Raw genomic sequence first — 21,782 nt, forward strand, 5'->3', positions numbered from 1 at the left:
TTTTGTATTTCCAATCAGCAATTTGGAATTTTGGATTCAAATCTTAGGACACCTGGCATTTAGGTTTGCTTGTACTTTTATACAAGTAGACCTGTCAAGAATATATCAAACCTATGGACAAAAGAAGGAGAACGTTTATATTCTAAACAGAACCATTTCTCACAAGCCTATAGACAAAAAAGATGCTAGAGAATAGTTATGCTGGATGCGACGGCATCCCCGCCTTAAGTTTGCTAGCTTCATCATCATCTTGATCAGAATACATTCAGATCAAGTTATATAAAGCTATTGTAGCATTCACTGTCTTGCTATTTGATCCCTTTGAGCAAACTTGGAGGTCTCCTCCATCTCCATTTTAAGCCACCAAGCTCTTGTCTCAGTTGACAATGACATAAACATCGTCCGCTTGTCTTTATTAAGGAACAGCTTCGTGGCAAAATAATACAATTGGCTCTTCTTTGGAACTTCTTGCTCCATATTATCCAGCAATCGAACTGCCTCAGGAATGTTGTATGGCTCTGAAGTTAACTTGGCTGAAGTTGCCGTGCTCATACTCTCAGCTGCACTACACAATCTATCTATATGCCTGGACAGTGCTGCAACCCTGCCAACTAATTTTGGTACTTTCTTTTTACCCTTGTTGAGATCAGAAGAATCCGACTCTTGGGATCTCTTCTTCTCGTGTGGCAGCTCTGACTGGTGCTCAGATTCAGAGTGAGGCTGAGGATTCTGTTCCATGCAATGGTTATCTATCTCAATCAAATGTCCATCTATTGTCTTTTTAGGCGTTTGAATATCCTCCACAGCGACAACCTCTACCTTTACTTGAGGTGATTCATCTTCATCAGTTCCATCAGTTGGCAGTAAACCAAATGTCGGTGCCAAAGTTATGTCATCATTGACTAGTATACCTAGAAACATCCGATCTAATTTTTCTTCCAATTCTGGATCAATACCACCATTTTTGAACTTCACAGCCTCAGGCACGACCTACAAATTTAAACGTGAACATTATTAACCTTATATATTGAGAAATTAGAAAAAGATGAATAAATTATTTGTTACACGAGTCAATAATGTACCTTTAACTTCTTTTCCCACCATGCCTCTGAAGCATCAATATTGTTCTTTCTTAGATCCCACCGGAAACATGTATCAAATTCATTCCCTTTGAGCTGCTTCCACAGCTTCCATTCTTTTTTCAATAGATCCCATCTATTTTTCAGCTGTGACTTTTCATATTCTTTACCAGTTTCTTTATTGAAATTTGCAACCAACCTTGACCACCCTTCCTTTTTAAAATGAGTTCCCGGCCTGCTATTATGATCTTTTTCCTTTATGCAAAGATCACAGAATACCATTGTTAAGTTCCTATCCCATACTGCCTTGGCTTTGTCATTACTCCTACCCTGAATAACCTCTGTTGTAACAATTCTAGCATTCTTCATCTACAAAAAAGATTTTCAAAATTAGAAGAAAACATATATATATATAAAAGCTTGCTGGCTATAGATATACAAAAGTAAGAGCATATGGCAAGTAGAATGCTGGAACAAAAAAACTCCGTTGAGATCAAAGAATAACACGATATCTCTTTCCAAACGCAAATATAGATCGAACAACCAACAAACATAATATTTCAGCATTCAAAGTGAACAAACCCAACAAAAAAATTAGTATTCATTAATCAGAGAATCACGCATCAACCAACCGCACATAACTATCAATGTCCAATCCAACAACATTCCAGAGTCATTTCAATACAATCATGATAGCATTAATCTATCACATGACAATGGTTTTTCCATTTCATGAACAAAACGGAAAAATTTGGGACTTCCATCTCTTCTTTAAGAATCAACCCATCATAATTATTCTCTTTTTCTGATATTCATTCTTCCATTGCAGTTACCAAACTGTGAGAGGAAACTGATAAGACGCTGCAGAAAGAGACTTAATGTAGCATGTTATATACATATATATGTTGAACTGGGCTCTGATACTCCTCTTACAAAAATAATACACTCATATAAACAAATGCATGTGAACAAAAAAATAGTAAACAGCATAAATAGATACACACATGCATGCACAAAAATAGATGAATACAAACAATCATAAACACATTCATACACAAGCATTCATAAATACATTCGTTCATACAAACATGCAGACAGACATAGATACAGACACACACACCAGAGAGAGAGAGAGACAACAAGGGAAAAAAAAACATTTAATCTATAAGAAGTTGCTACAATTCTAAGCACACCCTAAAATAATAGTATTAATAATTAAATAATAATTAAAAACTGTTAAAGCCATAAGAGATAAAACAGAACAGAAATAACAAACCAAAATGAGAACAATTGTAGATCAATACAAAATAAGCAAAAACCATTAACCAAAAAGCATTAAATTAAAAAACACAAAAATAAAATAAAAAAAGAAACAAACTTTTTTTTTTAATATAACACAAATTGAAAATTAAATTAGTGAATTGAAAGGAAAAAAAAAGACAAAAATTTATTGAAGAAAATGATACCTGGATTCAAATGGGGATGAAATCTAGGGTTTTTTCATGATGTAAAACGGAAGAGAGATTTTGCTTTGAGAGCATGAGGGGTCCAACCGTCCAAGATGGGAACTTCTCCGCAGTTGTCAAAACGCTGGTTTCTGATGGACGGTTTGGTCCCCAGCGAGTTTGGTATTGCGTTTGAACGCAATGCCCAATGCCACGTGGAGCTGTTAACGTCATGTTTGTCAAAAAAGAGAAAGGAAAGAGAGGGAATTACGTAGAGGGAAGAACAAAATGTAAAATAATTATGCATTTCTTTAATTGCTTTGACAATTTAAGGAGATAAAAAATAAAAATTATTTGTGTAAAATATATATTAATGTATAATTTTTTAAATCTTTAATAATTATTTAGTCAAGCACTTGAATTTATTTTTTTACAAACCAAATAAACTAATTAAGAGATTCTCTTTCATTTATTAAAGACATAATACTCCAAAAAGTCCTTAAATTATTAAAAAAATTTAAGTAAATTCATATTCTTTTAAATACAATAAAAAAATAAAAAATTATTTTAGTTTTTTATATAATTAAAAAAATTTAAATATTATATCTATTTCCATCAACAATCCTATTTATTTTTCTGTTGCCAAACATTTGCTAAGTTAAAAATAGCACGGAAAGTGTCAAAAAATCCAAAAACAGAAAAGCAATTATAAATTCAACTGCTGCCTCAATTTGAGCATCAGCAAAACAAAGAGAAAAGAAAAAAGAAAGAAGAAAAGAAAGCTCTTGAGGTCAGTTAGCCAGTTAGGCGACTAGGACAATCGTGGTCCTTCCTCTTCCTTAGGCAATGTCACTTTAGATAAGGGAATAAAATGGCACCATCCATTAAAAATGTTAAATCTCAAGTCTCAACTCAACAAGATTAACCTTAGCACTGTTCAACTAAAAGCAAAATTTGGCTATGGTTGGTCCATTATCAGTTAGTGGCAAAGTCACTTAAAAGACCCAACCTTGGTCCTTTTTCATTCCTTCAACACTTTTTCTAAGTTTCAACTTCCAAACGAAAAACAAAGAGAACCTTGGAAGTTGAATTCTCCAAGAGATTCTTTTATTAATGCATCTTAATTCCCAGACAAATCTTCCTCTTTTAAGCATCTGTAGTCTCTAGATTCCTTCTCTCTCTTATGTTTTTTTTTTCTTTGGTTGATCAAGGAAAGATATCATTACTTGTAATAATATAAGAAGGAAAATTAAAGTTCCAGTTTTTTTGGGTTATCTATGGCTTCTGCTTCTTTTCTTTTTGCAGCCACTGGTTTGGGTTCAGTGGCTCAGGTGAAGCCTCCAAAGCTCTTTGTGAAGTCTTCTTTAGACACCAGTGTTTCTGACATGAGTGTTAATGGTAATCTTTTTTCTTTTCATTCGCCTTTACTTTTTTTTGGCAAGAGATTTTTTTTGGCTTCTTTTGATTCTGGGTTTTCTTCTTTTTTGGTTAATGTTTCTGTTGAATTCTTTTTGGTGCTCTATTCCAAAGTTTGTTTCTTTTGTTGTCTTTTGGATTCTGGGTATTCTTGCTTTTGTGATGTTTTGTGTGTTTCTTCTAGATAGCTAGTGATTTCCTGTTAGTTTGGCTGACGTCTATAAGGGGCATAGCTCGGACATGAGATTTTGGGATGTGAAAGTGGGGTTTGCGTTATCTTCGGTGGAAAGTGCTGTCCAGTAAATTGTTTAATGGCTTGATTTTGCCTTTGTCAGCTGGGAAGAAAAGGAGACACCGTATAATTAATTGAAGTTCTTCTGTAGGGACAGGGCTTAGAGTTCTTGGTTCTTATCATTTAAAGATGAAATGGCATTAATGCTCGATAATCGTTTTTGAAAGTTATAGTTTTGTTGCAAAATTTCATGTCGTCATGGTCAATAATTGGATTGTTTACTTGGCAGCTCCTAAGGGGTTGTTTCCAGCGGAACCTGAACATTATAGGGGACCAAAGCTCAAGGTGGCTATTATCGGAGCTGGCCTTGCAGGCATGTCAACAGCTGTTGAGCTATTGGATCAAGGCCATGAGGTTTTCTTGTCTCTTGGCTACCTGTTTCTACACTATCTTAACCAGATTGCAATTTCATTATGAATAAGAATTTCATAACAGAACCTTATTTTTGCATTTTTCAGTTTCAGAAACCTAATTCTGCAAACTTCTTTCCTTACATTAACATGATTTAGTGATATTTCATTATAGTGTTTGTAATTTAATGACTACTTTGGCTTCTTCAGGTTGATTTATATGAGTCTAGGTCTTTCATTGGTGGCAAAGTAGGTTCTTTTGTTGATAGAAAAGGAAACCACATTGAGATGGGGCTGCATGTCTTCTTTGGTTGCTACAACAATCTATTCCGTTTGATGAAAAAGGTGAAGCAGGAGGCTTTATAATTGTTATAAGACATTGTATCGTTACGTGCCATTATATTCATTGGAAAACATGTTTCTCATTACAAGGAAATGAGATTTTTGAATAAAAAGAGTTATCCTGATGATGGTGTGTTTTGTGATCAGTTGAAATTTTACTCATCATCCTTTTGATGTAGGCTGAACTTTTTACCTGGTCTCTGATAATTTTCCTTGATCTCTACTTGGTCCTAGGTGGGTGCAGATAAAAATCTACTTGTGAAGGATCATACTCACACATTTGTAAACAAAGGGGGTGAAATTGGTGGTATGATTTATGTTTGGTCCTATTTAAACAATTGCTAAGGCAATAATTTCCATGTTAGGATCTTACTTCAAAATTGAACCTAAATTATATTCTTTTAGCCAGGCGATCCTGCCTTCACTTTTATGACTTTGAGTTTGGATGCAGAACTTGATTTTAGATTTCCAGTTGGAGCCCCTATACATGGCATTCGTGCATTTTTATCTACAAATCAGCTCGAGGTAATACTCTTCTACTACCCTTTTCGCGGACTGCTTTTCTCTTCCTCAATTCTGCTATCTGTCACAGTGCTTCTCGCATATTCTCTGCTATAATTGTTGACACTGCTGCATTTTTTCATCAATGGCATTCCAAGACTTGTTTTCTACTTCTTAATGTATGTACCCGACAATACACTCATAAATTTCTTCTCAGCAACTGAAGAAAAATATTAAAATGTAGATTTAAAATGTAATGTTTCCTGTTAATATAAGTCTTATTTTCATTTCCTTAAGCTAAAGTAGATGGTGCTTAAGCTGCTCACTGATTTCACATTTTTCAATTGCAGACTTATGATAAAGCAAGAAATGCTCTGGCACTTGCCCTAAGTCCAGTTGTGAAGGCTCTTGTAGATCCAGATGCAGCAATGAGGGATATAAGAGATTTGGATAGTGTATGTAATATTACTCTTTCATTCTTTTGGTTCTATTCCTTGTTAAATTCTCACCAAGTTTTGAGTTTTTATATAAAGTACTCTTTAACTTTAATTTATACTTATTTAACAGCTTAATAGCATGAAGTTTTCCTATACCACATGTGATCCTTTTTCTTTCTTTCTTTTTTTTTCTCTGGAGGGTAGTTAAATTCAAACAAAATGTCTTTACTGTGTTCCATCATTGTAATTCTCATGCTTTTGATACTCACTAATTCAGTCTTCTTCTTCTTCATCTTTTTCCAGTTAACAACTTGTTCTTGGCTTTTTTTTTTTTTTTTAACGTACTTCACATTTACTTGAAATTCATTATTTCTTGCAGATAAGCTTCTCTGATTGGTTTTTGTCTAAAGGCGGTACACGCACAAGTATCCAGAGAATGTGGGATCCAGTTGCTTATGCCTTGGGTTTTATTGACTGTGATAACATCAGTGCTCGTTGTATGCTCACTATTTTCTCACTGTTTGCCACTAAGACAGAGGCTTCCCTTCTGCGCATGCTGAAGGGTTCTCCAGATGTTTACTTAAGTGGTCCCATCAGAAATTATATCACAGAAAGAGGAGGCAGGTATGTCATAATATAGACCTACAAACTATCTTGTTGGGATAATGGTTCACTACTTTATAGGTTTTTTCTCTAATAGATTTAGTAGCTCTCTTGTTTATTATCTTTATTTGCTAGAACAGGTTCCATCTTAGGTGGGGATGCAGAGAGATACTTTATGATAAATCCGCTGATGGAGAGACATATATCACAGGGCTTGCCATGTCTAAAGTAAAATGTTGCTTCCTTTAAATATTGGAAATTTAGTTGCTATTTATGCATTTGATTGGAACAGTTTTAAGATTGAGCATTTGGAACAATTAGTGTGTTCAAATGAGTTGTATGATATGCAACATTTTAAAATGAAATTTTGAATAGGTTATAGATGTTAAGATTTTGAAGATTATATTTTTCAATTTAGGGCTTAATCTTTAAATTTCATATATTGCAGGCTACTAACAAGAAAGTTGTGAAAGCTGATGCTTATGTTGCTGGTCTGTAGTTAGATCTTGCTCTTCAAAAGTTTAATTTTTTTTTTTAACTTTTATAGAAAATGATTCTGAATCATCGTTTCCCTGTTTGTGGGCAGCATGTGATGTCCCTGGAATAAAAAGGTTACTTCCATCCCAGTGGAGGGAATCGGAATTTTTTAATAACATTTATGAGCTAGTAGGAGTGCCAGTTGTTACTGTGCAACTTAGATATAATGGCTGGGTCACAGAGTTGCAAGATCTGGAACGGTCAAGGTGATTTTTTCTTCTGTACTATGGTTGTGAACAAAGTGGGATTCTTTTTTGGGGGCGTAATGAAAGCCCTCTTTTGGTTTGCTTCTTAAGAACTAACAAATTGCTTGCTGTGCATCATTTCCTCATTTACCCTGAACTCATTAAAAGGCAACTGAGGCAAGCTATAGGCCTTGATAATCTTCTTTATACTCCGGATGCGGATTTCTCCTGTTTTGCCGATCTAGCTCTCACTTCTCCAGAAGATTACTACACTGAGGGACAAGGTTCATTGCTCCAGTAAGGACAAGTTTTTTCTTATTGTTATTACTTTCTTTATCTACATTATGCTAGGGTTTTTGGTTACTTATTACCATGTTGAGTAAATATCTACACTGTTAGGGACTTAGAAAAGAAAAAAGAAACTGATTTCAATCTTCAAACATTTAAAAACTCTTAAATATTTATACTATGTTGATGATTGGATGTAAATCTGGAGAAAATTGGATGACCTTTAAATACCGGGCTTGTAGATTCCTATAAACTCTGTTGGTACATCATGTGGTCCTATAATGACCAAATATTTTATTGCTTGTTGGATTGTTGTCTTTCAGGTGTGTCTTGACACCAGGTGACCCTTACATGCCATTGCCAAATGATGAAATCATAAAGAGAGTAGCAAAGCAGGTAGGAAGTTTATAAGGAACCCTTATTCTTAAGTTGTTTTTTTCAACTTTCAAGAGACCAAAATGCATAGTTCTGTCTTTTTCCAAGTCTAGTTTTACTTTTTGAACAGATCTCATTGTACATAATTTATTATCCATCTCTTCGGCTCCACTTGTTTCTGTTAGGTTTTTTGGTTGAATAATTAAGTCCATCCACATATGCACACAAGTTGAAGCTGGTCTCAAATAACTGTGCTTGCTCATACATGCACTACCAGCCTATTTCTAAAGTTTGATAAGTGGTGACCGAGTCCACTATATTTTCTAAGAGATGCTATGTCAATGTGATTGGAGACATAAGAGAGCTCAGAAAAACCTTTAGTTATAAGAGCTCATCTAGTCACTTTTTTCTTTTTGACTTCACTTCAATATCAGCTGGTTTAGCAAGAGTAAAGTGTTTCATGTATTAACAAGTACAGTCGGGGACTTTATTAGTTTGACTTGTTGATGGATCTTCTCTGGGTTTAGTCTCTAGGAACGCCGGATAATTGTGATCTCGGTATATAGTGATCACCACCATTGTTTATCTTTTGTACCTTCTTTAGTGTAAAGGTCAGCGTTATTGAATTTTCACTCTCATAACTTCATGTCTTCACTGTTCCTGTTTTTTTTTTTTTCAGGTTTTGGCTTTATTTCCATCATCCCAAGGTTTAGAAGTTATTTGGTCATCCGTTGTCAAAATTGGGCAATCTCTATATCGTGAAGGACCTGGTAAAGATCCATTCAGACCTGATCAGAAGACACCCATAAAGAACTTCTTCCTTGCTGGATCTTATACTAAGCAGGTAACTTCTACCTTTCTTATTCCATCTGAGAAATGCTTGGTTATTCAACACTGATTGCATCCCTCCCCTCCACCCGCGTGTGGAAAAGAGAGTGGCCGAGTGTCTGAGGTGCCTGCATTGCTAGGAAGAGAGGTTGTTTCTTCAAATTGAATTAATTTTCTTTTATAAAATTAAATAAGTATAATAAGAAGGCAATATGGAGGAAACAAGAAAATAAAAATAATTGGGACTATCTAAAGACTGTTTATTGATTATCATAGCTTCCTAGGTAGATATATGAGGCCCATGTTAGTAAACCTTGATTTAAGCACATGTTTGATTGATAAAGGTTAAGCATCAGCTCATTCTAGTAAAACAAAAACTTCTTGGTTTGGGTGTGGGAGGTTACCTTAAAATGAAGGCCCTGATTAGTTTTGTATTAACTCCCAAGACCATAGCTGACAGTAATTTAAACCTTGTAACTGAAGAAAAAATGGGATTGGTATAAATTTTCAATTGTGTTACTGCATACAGGACTATATAGATAGTATGGAAGGAGCAACGTTGTCCGGCAGACAAGCGTCAGCCTACATATGTAATGCCGGGGAAGACTTAGTGGCACTGCAGAAGAAGCTTGCTGCAGTTGGATCTCCGGAACAGATGGAAAGTTCAAGTGTTCCTGATGAGCTAAGTCTAGTATAATAGTTCATTTGTATAGTAATACTTGAACAGCCTCAAATGTCTGATACTAGGTGGTCGCCGAGGCTGGAATATGTTTGTTCAACATGTTTAACATTTAAGTTATAAGAAAATGAAAAAAAAAGTATTTTCCATTTATCCACTATATCTTCTCTTTAACAATGCACCCTTCACTTTTTTCAAGATACCTGTAATTCATACATTGGATCTTTGTGGCACAGCCCGCAACCCCTACCTGCTCCAATCCCTTTCTAGAGAAAGTAGTTCATTCACAATATCAAATCATAGCCTATAGTTGACAGATGGATATTAAGATGCAACTGGCACCAGGAAGCAAGCAACCTCAACCCAGTAGCAATAAAGAACAAGTAAATACAAAACTATAGTTCTAGATTCCACAGTCTGCATCCGTATCACAGAAAGATCTAGCAAATTCAATTTGTTCTTTCAAGTAACCTTTAGAAGCAGGGAAGTTCAGTGTGGATCAACATTTTAACATTGCAAGGGTCATTGACTAGGTTTCAAAAACACCTTTATCCTACACAAGCCAACTTTCTAACCAATGGACCACTCTAAGATCTTCCTAGCTTGATCACCAATCTTTTTTCGCCATTTCCAAACATAAAACAGAGAACCAACACATAACAATTTAACAACCAAAACAGTATAATTATCATCCAATGCAGAACTCACATCATAAAACATCAAGTAATAGTCGTAACTTAAAAACAAAAGTGGCAATCTTGATACATAAAACCATCAACTTTTATTATTCAAACACAAGCTCAGTTATCATACAACAACAAAAGCTCCTCCTTTTACATAAATGATAAACCCTCAGCATCAAACACTAGAAAACACAAGACATAGATTGCATCCATGATCCATCCATCTATCCCTCAAAGATCACAAGGAGACTTTATTCTTCAAGCAGACCCTTTGGCCAGTTCCTTCTCAATAGCAAGTTTAGCAGTGTCTAGATCCTCATCAAAGAACATATCCCATTTCCCATCCCATTTGATGAAAAACTGAGTATCTTCATAGTATTTCACTCTATGAACATCCCCAGCTGGAGTAAACAAATAATCCCCAACACTCAAATCATATCTTTCCTCTTTAGTTAAATTCCACACACTTTTTTTCCCTTCCATCACCACCAAACAATGCCCAAAAGTATGGTGATGAGCCGGCTCAACACTCCCGGCCTTGAATCTAACAATAGCCGATGTGGGACTTTCTCTCAAAATCTTCATTGACCCACCAGGGATTATATCGATTGGATTCAATTCTCTATTCTTAACCAAACAACAAATAGCACAAGATTCAGCTTGGGGTTCTTCAGAAGTACCAATTTTGGGCATTTCAGTCATCGATTCATCGAAAAATTTCGAGATATCCTCGGGCCATGGCTGAGACCCAGACGCCGGACACGGCGATTTAAAAGGAGTGTTGAGCCACGTATCGACGATTTCCTTAGCGGTATCTTTAGAAGTTGACATGCCGGAGAGGGCTAAAACGTTGCAGTTATTGATGGAGCGGTTGTTGCGGGCTTCGTCGGAAGTGAGACACGTGGTGGCGAAAACGCCCGGGAATTTGTTGGCGAATATCCCGACTCCGACGCCCGTTCCGCAAGCAAGGAGGCCACGGGTTTCGACATCGGGCGAGGCGGTGGTACATGATGAGACCCGACGGCCGACTTCGGCGCCGACGTTGTAATAGGAGGTGGTACCGAGGTCTTCGACTTCGATGCTGAGGGATTGGAGGTGGGATACCATCGCGTCTTTCAGCTCGGCGCCGAAGGAGTCCGCTCCCGCGATGATCTTGAGGGGGCGAGGTGCGGTGGCGGTGGCTGTGGCTGCAGCGGGATCGGCCATGGTACGGACGTAGGGGAGTAACTAGCAGGTGAAGTGAGCGCAGGAGGAGATAAAGGGCTTGAAACTAAGTGGCTGTTAAATGAATAAAGCAATTGAATTTCATAAAAGACAAAGAAGTCAATGACAAATCCTATTATCACCAACATTTAATTATAATTTATAAAATTGTCACTTTATTTTTTTATTATCGATTATTCGAAACGAATCAACGATTTAAATTTAAAAATTAATAAAATAAACATAAAACATTTTATTTATGATATAATTTGAATTCAAAATATTACCGATTCAACTAATTCAAATAAAAAAAATTTAATTTAAAATGATCAAAATTAAAGAGAAAATTTGCCTCCTTGATCTGGTTGCTTCTTCAGGTTTTTTGGCATCATGTGTTCGACTTTATATCTGAAATCTTCATTTCCTTTTTCTTCTATTTGTTAGCTGGAAGGAACATGGATACATTAAACAGGTACTGCTCTTGGAGGGCTTGCATAAGATTAATACAAGTAGGGAGAAAATCCTGAATCACAACATCATCTGCTAGATTGCCACAAAAGCTCCCCCTGTTTTTGCTTACACATCAGTGTCATGCCCATTTCTTCGGTTTCACGTTAAGCACGTTAGGCTGGAAGGAGAATTTTGAAATTCCTATAAACGTGATTGCTGCACAACTTATCAGATTAGATTTTTTATCCGACTCACGCCGACCACTTCTAAAAGGAAGTAGGCAAATTTGCTTCAAGGTTTTATGCATGGCAAATGTACCTTTCGTCCACAGGACAGAAAACAATGCTTTCATTTTGTACATTTTGCTCATCCGAACTTAATAAAAATAACAAAACAAGGTGTAGGAGAAACGAGAAATCATGGAGAGAACAAAGGCAAGAGTCTGCTGATCTTCCCCCTATGTTGCTCTCATTCCTGTTTACTTCAAGAAACATGTCAAACTTGTCTACAGTTTTTCTTTCCCTTTGATTTGCTAAACAATTTATGTGTTGGGGTGCATTCATTACCAGCACTAATATCTTTGGGACACACCCAAACTTTTGTAGTTTAATCATGCGTAGACAAGGGCAAGGGCAAGGGCAAGGGCAATGTCAATCCAATTAGTTAGACAAAAGGAAAAGAAAAAAGAATACAAAAAAGAGAATAAAGAAAGTTAAGCCATGATTGGCAGAAGCATAGCACTGTGAATCTGTAATGATGATAGTGTTAACATCTGCCATCAACAACAACAATTGAGTACACTGCCTATAATCTATATATATATACCTATATATGGCTTGGAAAGTAGTGACAAGAGCCCAGACTTTCTGCAGAAAAAAGGGTAAGTAGGTAATTACTAGGACATTAGCTACTAGCCTAGAAGGATTTTCTAGTTGTGGTATGGGATTTGAAGTGATAGTTTATGCGAGAATCCTAGGTGGTGCTGGTGGAGCATGCATGCGCCTCTGCATATTTGCTTTTGCTTTGAGTTGTGCCTAAGTGCCTTTGTGGTTGGGGGGGCTTGAACTCGATTTATGCAAGAGTTGGGTTTTTGAAGAACAAGAAAGAGTCTAGGCATAATCCCTCAGTTATGTGATTGTTCAATGTAACTTCAACATAGGATTAAAAATGTTGCTAAATAATTAACAAAATCATAAAATTATCGAATTTTTAAAAATAAGATTCCAAAATTTTGAATTTAAAACTTTTCAAAAAATATTTTACGAAATTTTAATTTTATATAATATTTTTAAAAATAAAAATCAAATTCGAATTTATTTGAAAAAAAATCAAACAAAGACGAACAAAATGAGACAAAGAAATTAAATAATATTTAGTATTGTGTTAGAGTTTTATTTTTTTGAAAAACTATTATTATGTAAAAGTTGAAATCGAACAATTGTAATATGCCTAATTGATTTTTTTGTGAAATGATGTTATGTTATGCTATAAAACGATGTTGTTTGGTAGAATGTTACTATCAAATCTGGTGGTTAACACTAGCCAGGATCCCACCTTGATGGGCAGTTCTAATGGAAAAGGTTGATTCAATGCCCTTTCTTCCTTTCATTTTCTTGTTTAAAAGGTATTTAGAATTACTTGCTTGGGTGCATTTTCTATTTTTTTTAAGTCCCAAAAACCTTCATTTTAATTTTATATAACTTGGAAATCAATATGAGGTTTAAGTAATGCAAATGAAACTAACTTTATTTATCAAGAAAAAAATGTAAAAAAAATATGCAAGAAATTAATGATTGATAAATGTATGTATAATCAATATTTTGTCGTTCTAATTCGTAAAAAAAAATTATTATATATAGTCAACTCTTTATGGAAAAATTAGAGTTATATATAGTTGGAAGAAATGAGTTGAATTTACGACATAAAGAATATGTATATTTATTACTATATTATACATCACAAATCATTGAGGATATGTAATCTTCAAATTCAAACACTTTCTCACATAATTAAAAATCAATCAATTTTCACAATTTAACATAGCATTTTGCATTGAAATTAAAATTAGTGCTCAATTCAATCCTTATTCCAAGCATACAACAACAAAGAGAATCCTCCATTGCTCCCATATGACCTAGTAGATGAAGAGCATGAACTTCTCCCACCATCACTGCTCTCCTCCGCCCATTGCAGCACACTTGAGCACGACGGAGACGGCGACAATGTTGTCGACGGCATCTTCGGTGCAGACCCTGCCGCCGATGACAAGCTCTTCCTCATCAACCTCTTCTCTGGCCCTATCATTTCAGGCCACACACCACCATCACCAACTTGGAAAATAAACACACCATGACCATTGGTGTTACTATTGTTGTCGCTACTGACCCAATTGAACACATCCCAAAAAAATTCCACTTCAATTCCATTGACATATATTCTTTCATTCCCTCTAAATTTCCAGGCCAATCTTTTTATAACAAGGCTTGTTTCGCCATCAACTTTTACCTTGAGAACACCTCCGCTACATTCTATGCCTATTTCATGTTTGGACCCCAAGAACTTAGCTCTTGAAATGTAACTCCTGCGGCCAAAGACATGTTCCCTCCTGGACAAGAGTGTTGGCTCAGGGAGTACTTGGCGAGCTATGATTAGTCCAGAACGCCTAGTCAATTCTTCCTGGAGATCGCCCAGGAAGAATTCTAGCCTGGCATTGCATGAAATGGCAATGTAGAAGCAAGACTCTGGCTCAGCCGAGTTTTCAGCAAAGTCAGCCCTGGTGAAATCCCAGTATAGCTTGATTCTTTGGTAATGATGGTGGGTTAAATAGATGGATTTGGAGCCTGGTCGGTTTCTGAAGAAGGAGAAGGTCGACGGGTAAAGGGAAATGGTGATGGAGAAGGAGTCAGCAGCATAGATTGTTAAGGAATGGGAGAAGAGGGTTTTGGACCATGTAAGCGTGAGATATGTGGGAGAGTTGCATAGTTGGGTTTGGTAAATGCAGGTGATGAGGTTTTGAGGCAATTGAGAGCTGCTTGATAGTGTGTTAGGGTGGCTGAAGCATGCTGGAATCATGGTTTCTGCTCTTTAGCAAACCATCGAAGGAGAGAAAAAGACACAGACAGAAAAATGAGAGAGGAGGTGATTGTGATGAGATGGGAGTGAATATTCAATGTCCCTGGAAGCTTTGTATAAGGACTTGTTAAGCTAAAGGGTAATCAAGCTCTTTCAAGTTTTGGGAGCAAAGGAAAGCTTTTGAAGAGGTGTGGGGGTGGGGGAATAAGCTTTGAATATTTGAATGATTTAAACGTAAAAGCTTCCATCACCACAATCATCAGGAGCAGTTGCTAAGTTACCCTTACAGTCCATGGTTGCCCTCCTTGATTTGCGCCTAAGACAGGGCTCTCTTTATATCTCTTTCCCAACCCCTCTCTCACTCTCATTAGCTGGTTTGCACTGAGCACTACAGCTTCTGTCCAAGTCAGTCACAATTTAGAGGTGACTTTGATTTTTTTTTCCCTTTCAAAGGTTCAAGGCTTTTTTATTATTATACTTTCCTTTCTCTTCTTTTACTTTCTTGCCATCTCAAAGGGGGGAAGAGGTCCAGGAAGAGATGATGGGGCCTTGGGAAAAGGAGAGAGAGAGAGAGAGAGAGGCTCAACCACTTCTGTAGGGTTTTGATACACGCTTCTTCAGTCATCAAAAGTTGGTTTGAAGTATTTGAACTTTTTGGGAGGAGTCTTCATTTGTTGTTGGATAACCATAGGTGGGAATCGTTTGCAATGACGAACTCTGGCAGATCTAAGAACAATTTCTTCAGTTTTATATAAAGTCTAGCTAACTTTGAATGAAACATGTTTTCAACCCTTGCCATTTGCTTCATTTCTCATTTACTATTATTTAATAATAAAGAAAAAAAAAAGAAAAACCCTTTCTCAATAGCTGATGGATAACATAGTAACAACCAACATGTGAGTTGTTCTATCAAATAATTTAATAAGAAACTATAGGCTTTGAGTTTTGTGTTTCTTCAACTCTCACTAATTTCCAAAAACCTAATATATATTTAATTTTGATGCATTAATTTATTTCCACCATATACTTTCAAAGAACTATAAAATCTAACTCTTTAACATACAAAAAAAGCTGCTATCATTAGGAAAATTTTTGGTACAGTTTTCAATTAGCATTTGATAATTTTCTTTTTTTATTAATTTCTTTTTTTTTTCTGATCTTCTGAGTCATCATTGTCTAATGACTTTTTTTTTCATTTTATATAATTGTTCTCTGTCTGAAACTTTGGCTGGATTTGATTTGTCTATTCTTTCTTTATAAAAATGGCCCATCGGAGGCATCAACAACCATCATTGTCTTCTTGTATTGTTTATCTCTTTATTGGTTAAAGAACAAAAGATTTACCACAGTCAAAAATGGATGCCCCCAACCTAAATGTTCAATTTTCCTTTTTTTACCATATACATTCAAAGCTAAAGGAGCAGTAAAATCTATCAGGTTTCAGTCCTTCCAAAATCTGAATGTCAGGCCATGAGTATGGCAAGTGCAAATGCCTTTTTTCTGCAAACTTGGAATTGCTATGCTTTCTTTCCTGTTTTCAAATATCATATGTACTCTTCTCTTAGTACAGACCATCCATCATTGCCATACATGTTCAAGATTTTCTAAGAGTAATTCTGGTAGAAAGGAAAAAAGAAAGGCTGTAAAGCTCTTATTTCTAATCATGAGTATGAACACTTTATGTGATCCATAAACCTCTTAATGTGAAATTAAACATTAAGGAAAACATAATTTATTGCTCAAAAAGTTTAAGGTGTAATCAATCCATCATTGTCATACATATTTATTAAGGAATGGATGTATTAAAATGATCTAAATTCAAAAGTTTTCAGCAAGATGTAAACATTGACATTATGCGTCAATAAGATAAATTTTAATATTTTTTATTTGGATAATTTAAATTATTTATTTGATCGGATTATATATTGATTTCAATCAATAATAAATGTATGCAGTACGATGAATTTTCAATAACAAGTGCAATGTGCACAACATTTGGAATCAAAGGAATGAACATAATTTAATTGGTAGATAAGCTATCTCTTACCATGACTAATGTATTTTTGTCTTCATTTCTTGAGAAATTAGACATAAAAATATATGTTATGTGGTTGAGCAAGATCTGTTAGGCTTATTTTTCTTGTGTCTAGGGATCTCTGCTTGCTGAAATGAATCTGGACAAAAACTCAAAGCAATATATAACAATGATTTGGTGAATGCACGTTCCTTTCCTCCCCATCCCCAAACAAAAAAAGAGATGGTAATTAATCAAAGGTCCAACTGATCACCACGTCTGTATTGTAAATATGCGGTTACGAATAATCCAACCAAATCAATAGGAATTAGACCTAAGACGATTCCAAATAATTCAGTCAAAGTAATAGGAATTAGACCTAAGACGATTCCAAATAGAAAAACTTCAATCATTTCAATTTATTTGAAAGGAGAAAAAGAAAGGTAATATCTATCCCTAAATAGTAATCTCTATTGCCCACGAATCTCAATAACTAATAATTGATAATTAACACGGTAAGGAACTATAGAATATATGGAATAGGACAGAAAGATTTGTTTTTATGAATTGTTCGTTCATTCAATTAATTTTCAAATAAGTCGTATCTTACTCAGACCAATAAATAGAGCTGAGGGTGTTCAAGAATCCTCCAACAAATCCCATTTTTCTAGCCATGTATATATTGAATTGAAACAACCCACAAACCCAAAAAGTAACACCTTTTAGATATAGAAATAAAGTAAATTTATCAACCCAAGAAATTGGGTTAACAAAATCTTCATTATTTGCTGCAACAAATTGCAACTGTGATCATTGGGACAGGTTCTACCTTATAAAGTGGAGCAAAGTATATTATTTAGTTATTGGAAAGTGCCTGAAATCATGTAACAATGCTCAACCAATCAAGAAAGATATATAATTTTCACTAGTTTAAGAGCCATCACTCATCCATAACATTTTGCTTTTACTCTTTTCTATATATATATTTTAAATTTATAAATTGATCAACATAATTTTTCTTTTCTTATAAATCTTATTTTATTTTTTGAAATTTGAATTTAAAACTCTAAATTAAAAATAAAATCATTTCAGTATCAGATGAATGATGATTACATATATAACTCCTAAAACATACTCTTTCTCTACTAATTTTTTGTCACAATCCTATCATCATGTTCCAGCCAATTCATGCTTAACGGCCATCATGAGCAAGCTATCCTGATCAAGAGCGACAATAATCGACAAATCGCCGATCCCACGAGCCATGGCGAGCATGATCTCCCTCATTAGGGACTCAAACTCATTGCAATCAATCCTCCCGTCGCGATCCTCATCGAACCTCTCGAAAATCGTACTATAAAATCGATCGATATTCTCTTCGGTCTTCGATTCCAGTTCCATGGTAAAAATCCTACCTAGGCCTTCTTCGAGCTCGTCACGTGAAATCCCACCATCTCCATTGGAATCAAGCATCTTGAAGTACTCGTCCACACAATTTCCAAATGCTTCTTTTGCTTCAATGAATCCTGTCACCGTATTGCCATCAAGAACAGCTACACTCATCTTGGATAGTAACAGGTTAACGATACATAATCTCTCTGTCTATCTATCTATTTATTTATCTGCATATCTATCTGTTTATTTATATTTTTTTTAGTTTAATTTTGTTTTACATTTTGTTCATTAGGTTATATAGCTAGTTTTATCACTAAAATTGGAATTTCCCAATGGTTGATAGGGCTTTAATAGAGGCTTCCTTCTAATTTTAGAATGTGACTTGCGGCATCCTCAATACCCAAAAACTCACGTCAATGTTCTTTGGTTGACCAAATTTCTCATGTGAAAATGTGTAATTAGTAAATTACTTTTACTCTCAATACTTATTAATTACAAAAAAAATTAATCTTGTGATTTTAAAAAACTAAATTGAACAAGATCATCTGATAAATCATTAATAATACGAAGAATATGTACAATAAATTTTCTTAATTTCCATAGATTAACACGGGTCTTGCTGATTGGTCTCATGGAGCAAGCCTCAAAGTTTGGGCTAAGCGCAATATTGGACTTCCCTTCTGCCTAAATTTTGGAAATACCTTTTTTATATGTTGGGCCCATGATATTTAAGTATAGATTTGTATGATGATGAGAAGAATACCCTTAGCCAAATTCCAGTCATCTGATTTTTGTGCCTTAAATTTTTTTTTTTATTATTGCATATCTTTTCCGAGATATATTGATGTACGATCTACCTGATAATGTTATGCCAAATGTTGCATACCCTCAAGATTTAAGTATTTTTATGTATGAAATAAAGAAAAATACATAATTTGATTATCTAAGAATGAAAATTGCTCTTTGTGATCATAAACTGCATGAAATGCAACGAAATCTTTTGTCCTTTTATTTTCTTCAAGAAAAATCTTATACCCTTCTTTTGGCCTAACCCAAGGAAACAAGCACAACTCTACAAAAATACAAAAAATTTACTCAATTGATCTCATCTATGTAAGCCCTCGCGATAGTGATTAATGAATTTTGAAAAGTATGAATACATTTTTTAATATAGATTAGTTAAGTTTATATAATCTATAATTTACATTTTAATTGTCTGATACGGTCTCGAACCGGCTTAATTAATCTTTGTCAAAGATCACATAGAATTTAAATGGTCTAAATTCAAATACTTCACAATTTAATAAAAGATGACTAGTCTTTTTACGAGAAATTTCAAAAAAAATCTTTAATAAATCTTACTAGTTGGTCATGTTTATTAAAGAGTTAGCAATAGCCTGTGGATGCCGGTAGTTTGACGGTGACAAATGAGCTTAGAGGTCTGGAAAATTGATTTGAAAAAACTTCGAACGTGGCTAGAAAAGTTGACAGAAGACAAAGCAATTTTCGATTCGTTTATATCCATCCTTTTCTATTGAAATCTTGAAATTCAGTCTTCGGAGGCCTAAAGAATGGGAAAAACAAAGAAAGTTTTTATGTATATACACACCATGTGTAATCAATTACAAAGCTTACTCTCAATTTTGATAAATATTAGGAAATTAATCCATATTAAAAAATGGTTTTCATAAATAAAAATTAAAATAATGTAAGTTTATTGAGAATATCCTAATAATTAAAATTTAAGAATTTCTTTCTTAATTTCAAAAGATTTCAAGTTTGAATTTTTAAAAAAGAATGGAACTACTGTACTTATATAGTTCAAATCAGACGGATTTTCGTATTCATATACTAAAAAGAAGAAAAAGAAACAAAATCATATTAAATTTTTTTAAAAAAATTATTTTTCTTAAAATTAAGTTGAAAAAATTTTCACTAATTTTTAAGATGATATGACATCCAAGCAATTAAGAGTACACAATTTTTCGAAAAATTAAAAAGTATAATTCCAAACAAAAATCGAGGGGAACCTACCATAATAAAAAGCAATTATTAATTTATTAGATTTAGGTAATGCTAGCTAGTGTGTTAAGAAACATGTTTCGTATGTTTGGTGAACAAGAAAATTTTTGGTCATGCTACACATGTTATGTTTGGCACGCCTCTTAAATCTCCTTTTCTCATACTTCAAAATCTTGGATTCAATCAGGACCACTCATTTGAGTTTGTAAAGTTTGATTTGGTGGAAATTTTGAGAAACAAACAAAAACCCAAAATGATCGAAAATATTTACTAATTTTATAAAAAAAAAAACTTGAATGAAAAATTATTTAATAATAAAAAATTTCACATATATCGACATAAAATTTTGTGAATACTCATACTTATTATTGATAACATTAAGTCAATTGCTAATAACTTCGACGCATTAACAACATAATTTTATTAAAATTTTAAATATAAATTTTTTTTGAGAAGCATATGAGATATTTTCATTAAATGAAAGATTTATAAAAAATTATTTTAAAAAATGACAATGGCACAAGACTATATAAAAAGAGACATACAATTTTCTTCTTTGCTTGGCCTGCGTATTTATTAGAGACAAAGACAAACCTGTTCAGTTGCAATGGGATCGGACAACAACTTAAAACTCATTCAAGCAATGTTCCCCGACACAAGCAATAGGAAACACAAGGAACATGACAGAATCATCCCACCACAACCAGAATAGCATAATTCCTGTACAAATTTTGCTATTTATATAAAGAATTCCACCTAATTAATTTCATATATATATATTATACTTTTATGTGATTTAGCAATATCATTTAATTAAATCGAATTCCTTGTAGTTAGATCCATCAAACTTGGGATTATATGCCGTGCGTGATATGCAGTTTCTTCGATTTTCTCAATGGGTTTTTTCCTGCTTAATTTCCTTCCTTCGTCCCCTTGGCCTTATTATTAATCAATGTTAGAGACAAAGAAAGAACAAGCAATATGTCATCGTCGTCGTTTTCAGTTGAAAATCATTTAAGACTGAGCAAATGTTAAGTCAAAGCCTTTAGCATTACGCGTTATTCCAATTCCACTGCTAAAAATTTCAACTCATGGACAAGTCTTTCCCATGTTCCAGATGCAAAATCATCATCATTAGAATTAATTCTAAGGATGGAAAGATTATTGACTTTTGAGATTTGTCATAAGAACCCATTAAGTGCTTGTTTCATTTATTTTGGAGGGGATAGGTGATCCTTATACATGCTTCTATGACTACTTCTCCTCGATCTCATCGTGATTGATCTGGTGTGAATGTGTATTAACTATTTCTATGTTATTTAGTGTTAAGCTGTTATATTTGTGCTGGTTTGTAAGTAGAGATGGAATAAAGATTTTATATGAAAATGATTAAAAAATAATCATAAGAAGATAATTACGGACGTTTGAATATAATATTATTAAACACAACAATAAATTGTGTTAAGTTCTTACGGAATCGTACACCTTTTGATTTGATTAATGAGTAATGTAGAATAATTTAAAATTATGACATAAAATAATAATTAGATTAAATTAATTGATGCACGTGTTTGAAGCTTTGGTTT

The 21,782-nt window shown here is 34.3% G+C and overlaps 5 protein-coding genes across 5 annotated transcripts; 1 reads left to right on the forward strand and 4 right to left on the reverse strand.

The window, feature by feature from the left end:
* Positions 29–2,730, reverse strand: LOC18600239 (L10-interacting MYB domain-containing protein). The gene is made up of 3 exons (XM_007030565.2): positions 2,546–2,730; positions 1,083–1,448; positions 29–990 (listed from the first exon to the last, which is right to left on the reverse strand). The coding sequence occupies exons 2-3, from the start codon at positions 1,446–1,448 to the stop codon at positions 298–300; spliced, it is 1,059 nt and encodes a 352-aa protein (XP_007030627.2). The 5' UTR covers positions 2,546–2,730; the 3' UTR covers positions 29–297.
* Positions 3,400–9,512, forward strand: LOC18600240 (zeta-carotene desaturase, chloroplastic/chromoplastic). The gene is made up of 14 exons (XM_018121493.1): positions 3,400–3,922; positions 4,462–4,586; positions 4,793–4,927; positions 5,159–5,231; positions 5,376–5,449; positions 5,776–5,880; positions 6,242–6,486; positions 6,606–6,693; positions 6,914–6,956; positions 7,052–7,208; positions 7,356–7,484; positions 7,799–7,871; positions 8,530–8,694; positions 9,208–9,512. Exons 1-14 carry the CDS (start codon positions 3,802–3,804, stop codon positions 9,373–9,375), a joined length of 1,701 nt encoding a protein of 566 aa, XP_017976982.1. The 5' UTR covers positions 3,400–3,801; the 3' UTR covers positions 9,376–9,512.
* On the reverse strand, positions 10,064–11,325 carry LOC18600241 (DNA-damage-repair/toleration protein DRT102). The gene has a single exon (XM_018121494.1). The coding sequence runs from the start codon at positions 11,244–11,246 to the stop codon at positions 10,299–10,301; it is 948 nt and encodes a 315-aa protein (XP_017976983.1). The 5' UTR covers positions 11,247–11,325; the 3' UTR covers positions 10,064–10,298.
* LOC18600242 lies at positions 13,770–14,765 on the reverse strand. Its single transcript, XM_007030568.2, has one exon. It carries the CDS (start codon positions 14,763–14,765, stop codon positions 13,770–13,772), a length of 996 nt encoding a protein of 331 aa, XP_007030630.2.
* LOC18600243 (guanylyl cyclase-activating protein 1) lies at positions 17,834–18,417 on the reverse strand. The gene has a single exon (XM_018121218.1). It carries the CDS (start codon positions 18,340–18,342, stop codon positions 17,950–17,952), a length of 393 nt encoding a protein of 130 aa, XP_017976707.1. The 5' UTR covers positions 18,343–18,417; the 3' UTR covers positions 17,834–17,949.

Source organism: Theobroma cacao, chromosome 5 (assembly GCF_000208745.1).
Source record: "Theobroma cacao cultivar B97-61/B2 chromosome 5, Criollo_cocoa_genome_V2, whole genome shotgun sequence".
Classification (NCBI taxonomy): Eukaryota; Viridiplantae; Streptophyta; class Magnoliopsida; order Malvales; family Malvaceae; genus Theobroma; species Theobroma cacao.

Excerpts from the sequence above, each read along its gene's own strand:
- LOC18600239 (XM_007030565.2), bottom strand. The coding sequence starts at position 1,448 with ATGAAGAATGCTAGAATTGTTACAACAGAGGTTATTCAGGGTAGGAGT. Across the intron at positions 991-1,082 it reads GGTGGGAAAAGAAGTTAAAG|GTCGTGCCTGAGGCTGTGAA; the intron begins GTACATTATTGA and ends TTAAATTTGTAG.
- LOC18600240 (XM_018121493.1), top strand. The coding sequence starts at position 3,802 with ATGGCTTCTGCTTCTTTTCTTTTTGCAGCCACTGGTTTGGGTTCAGTG. Across the intron at positions 5,450-5,775 it reads TATCTACAAATCAGCTCGAG|ACTTATGATAAAGCAAGAAA; the intron begins GTAATACTCTTC and ends TTTCAATTGCAG. Across the intron at positions 7,872-8,529 it reads TAAAGAGAGTAGCAAAGCAG|GTTTTGGCTTTATTTCCATC; the intron begins GTAGGAAGTTTA and ends TTTTTTTTTCAG.
- LOC18600241 (XM_018121494.1), bottom strand. The coding sequence starts at position 11,246 with ATGGCCGATCCCGCTGCAGCCACAGCCACCGCCACCGCACCTCGCCCC.
- LOC18600242 (XM_007030568.2), bottom strand. The coding sequence starts at position 14,765 with ATGATTCCAGCATGCTTCAGCCACCCTAACACACTATCAAGCAGCTCT.
- LOC18600243 (XM_018121218.1), bottom strand. The coding sequence starts at position 18,342 with ATGAGTGTAGCTGTTCTTGATGGCAATACGGTGACAGGATTCATTGAA.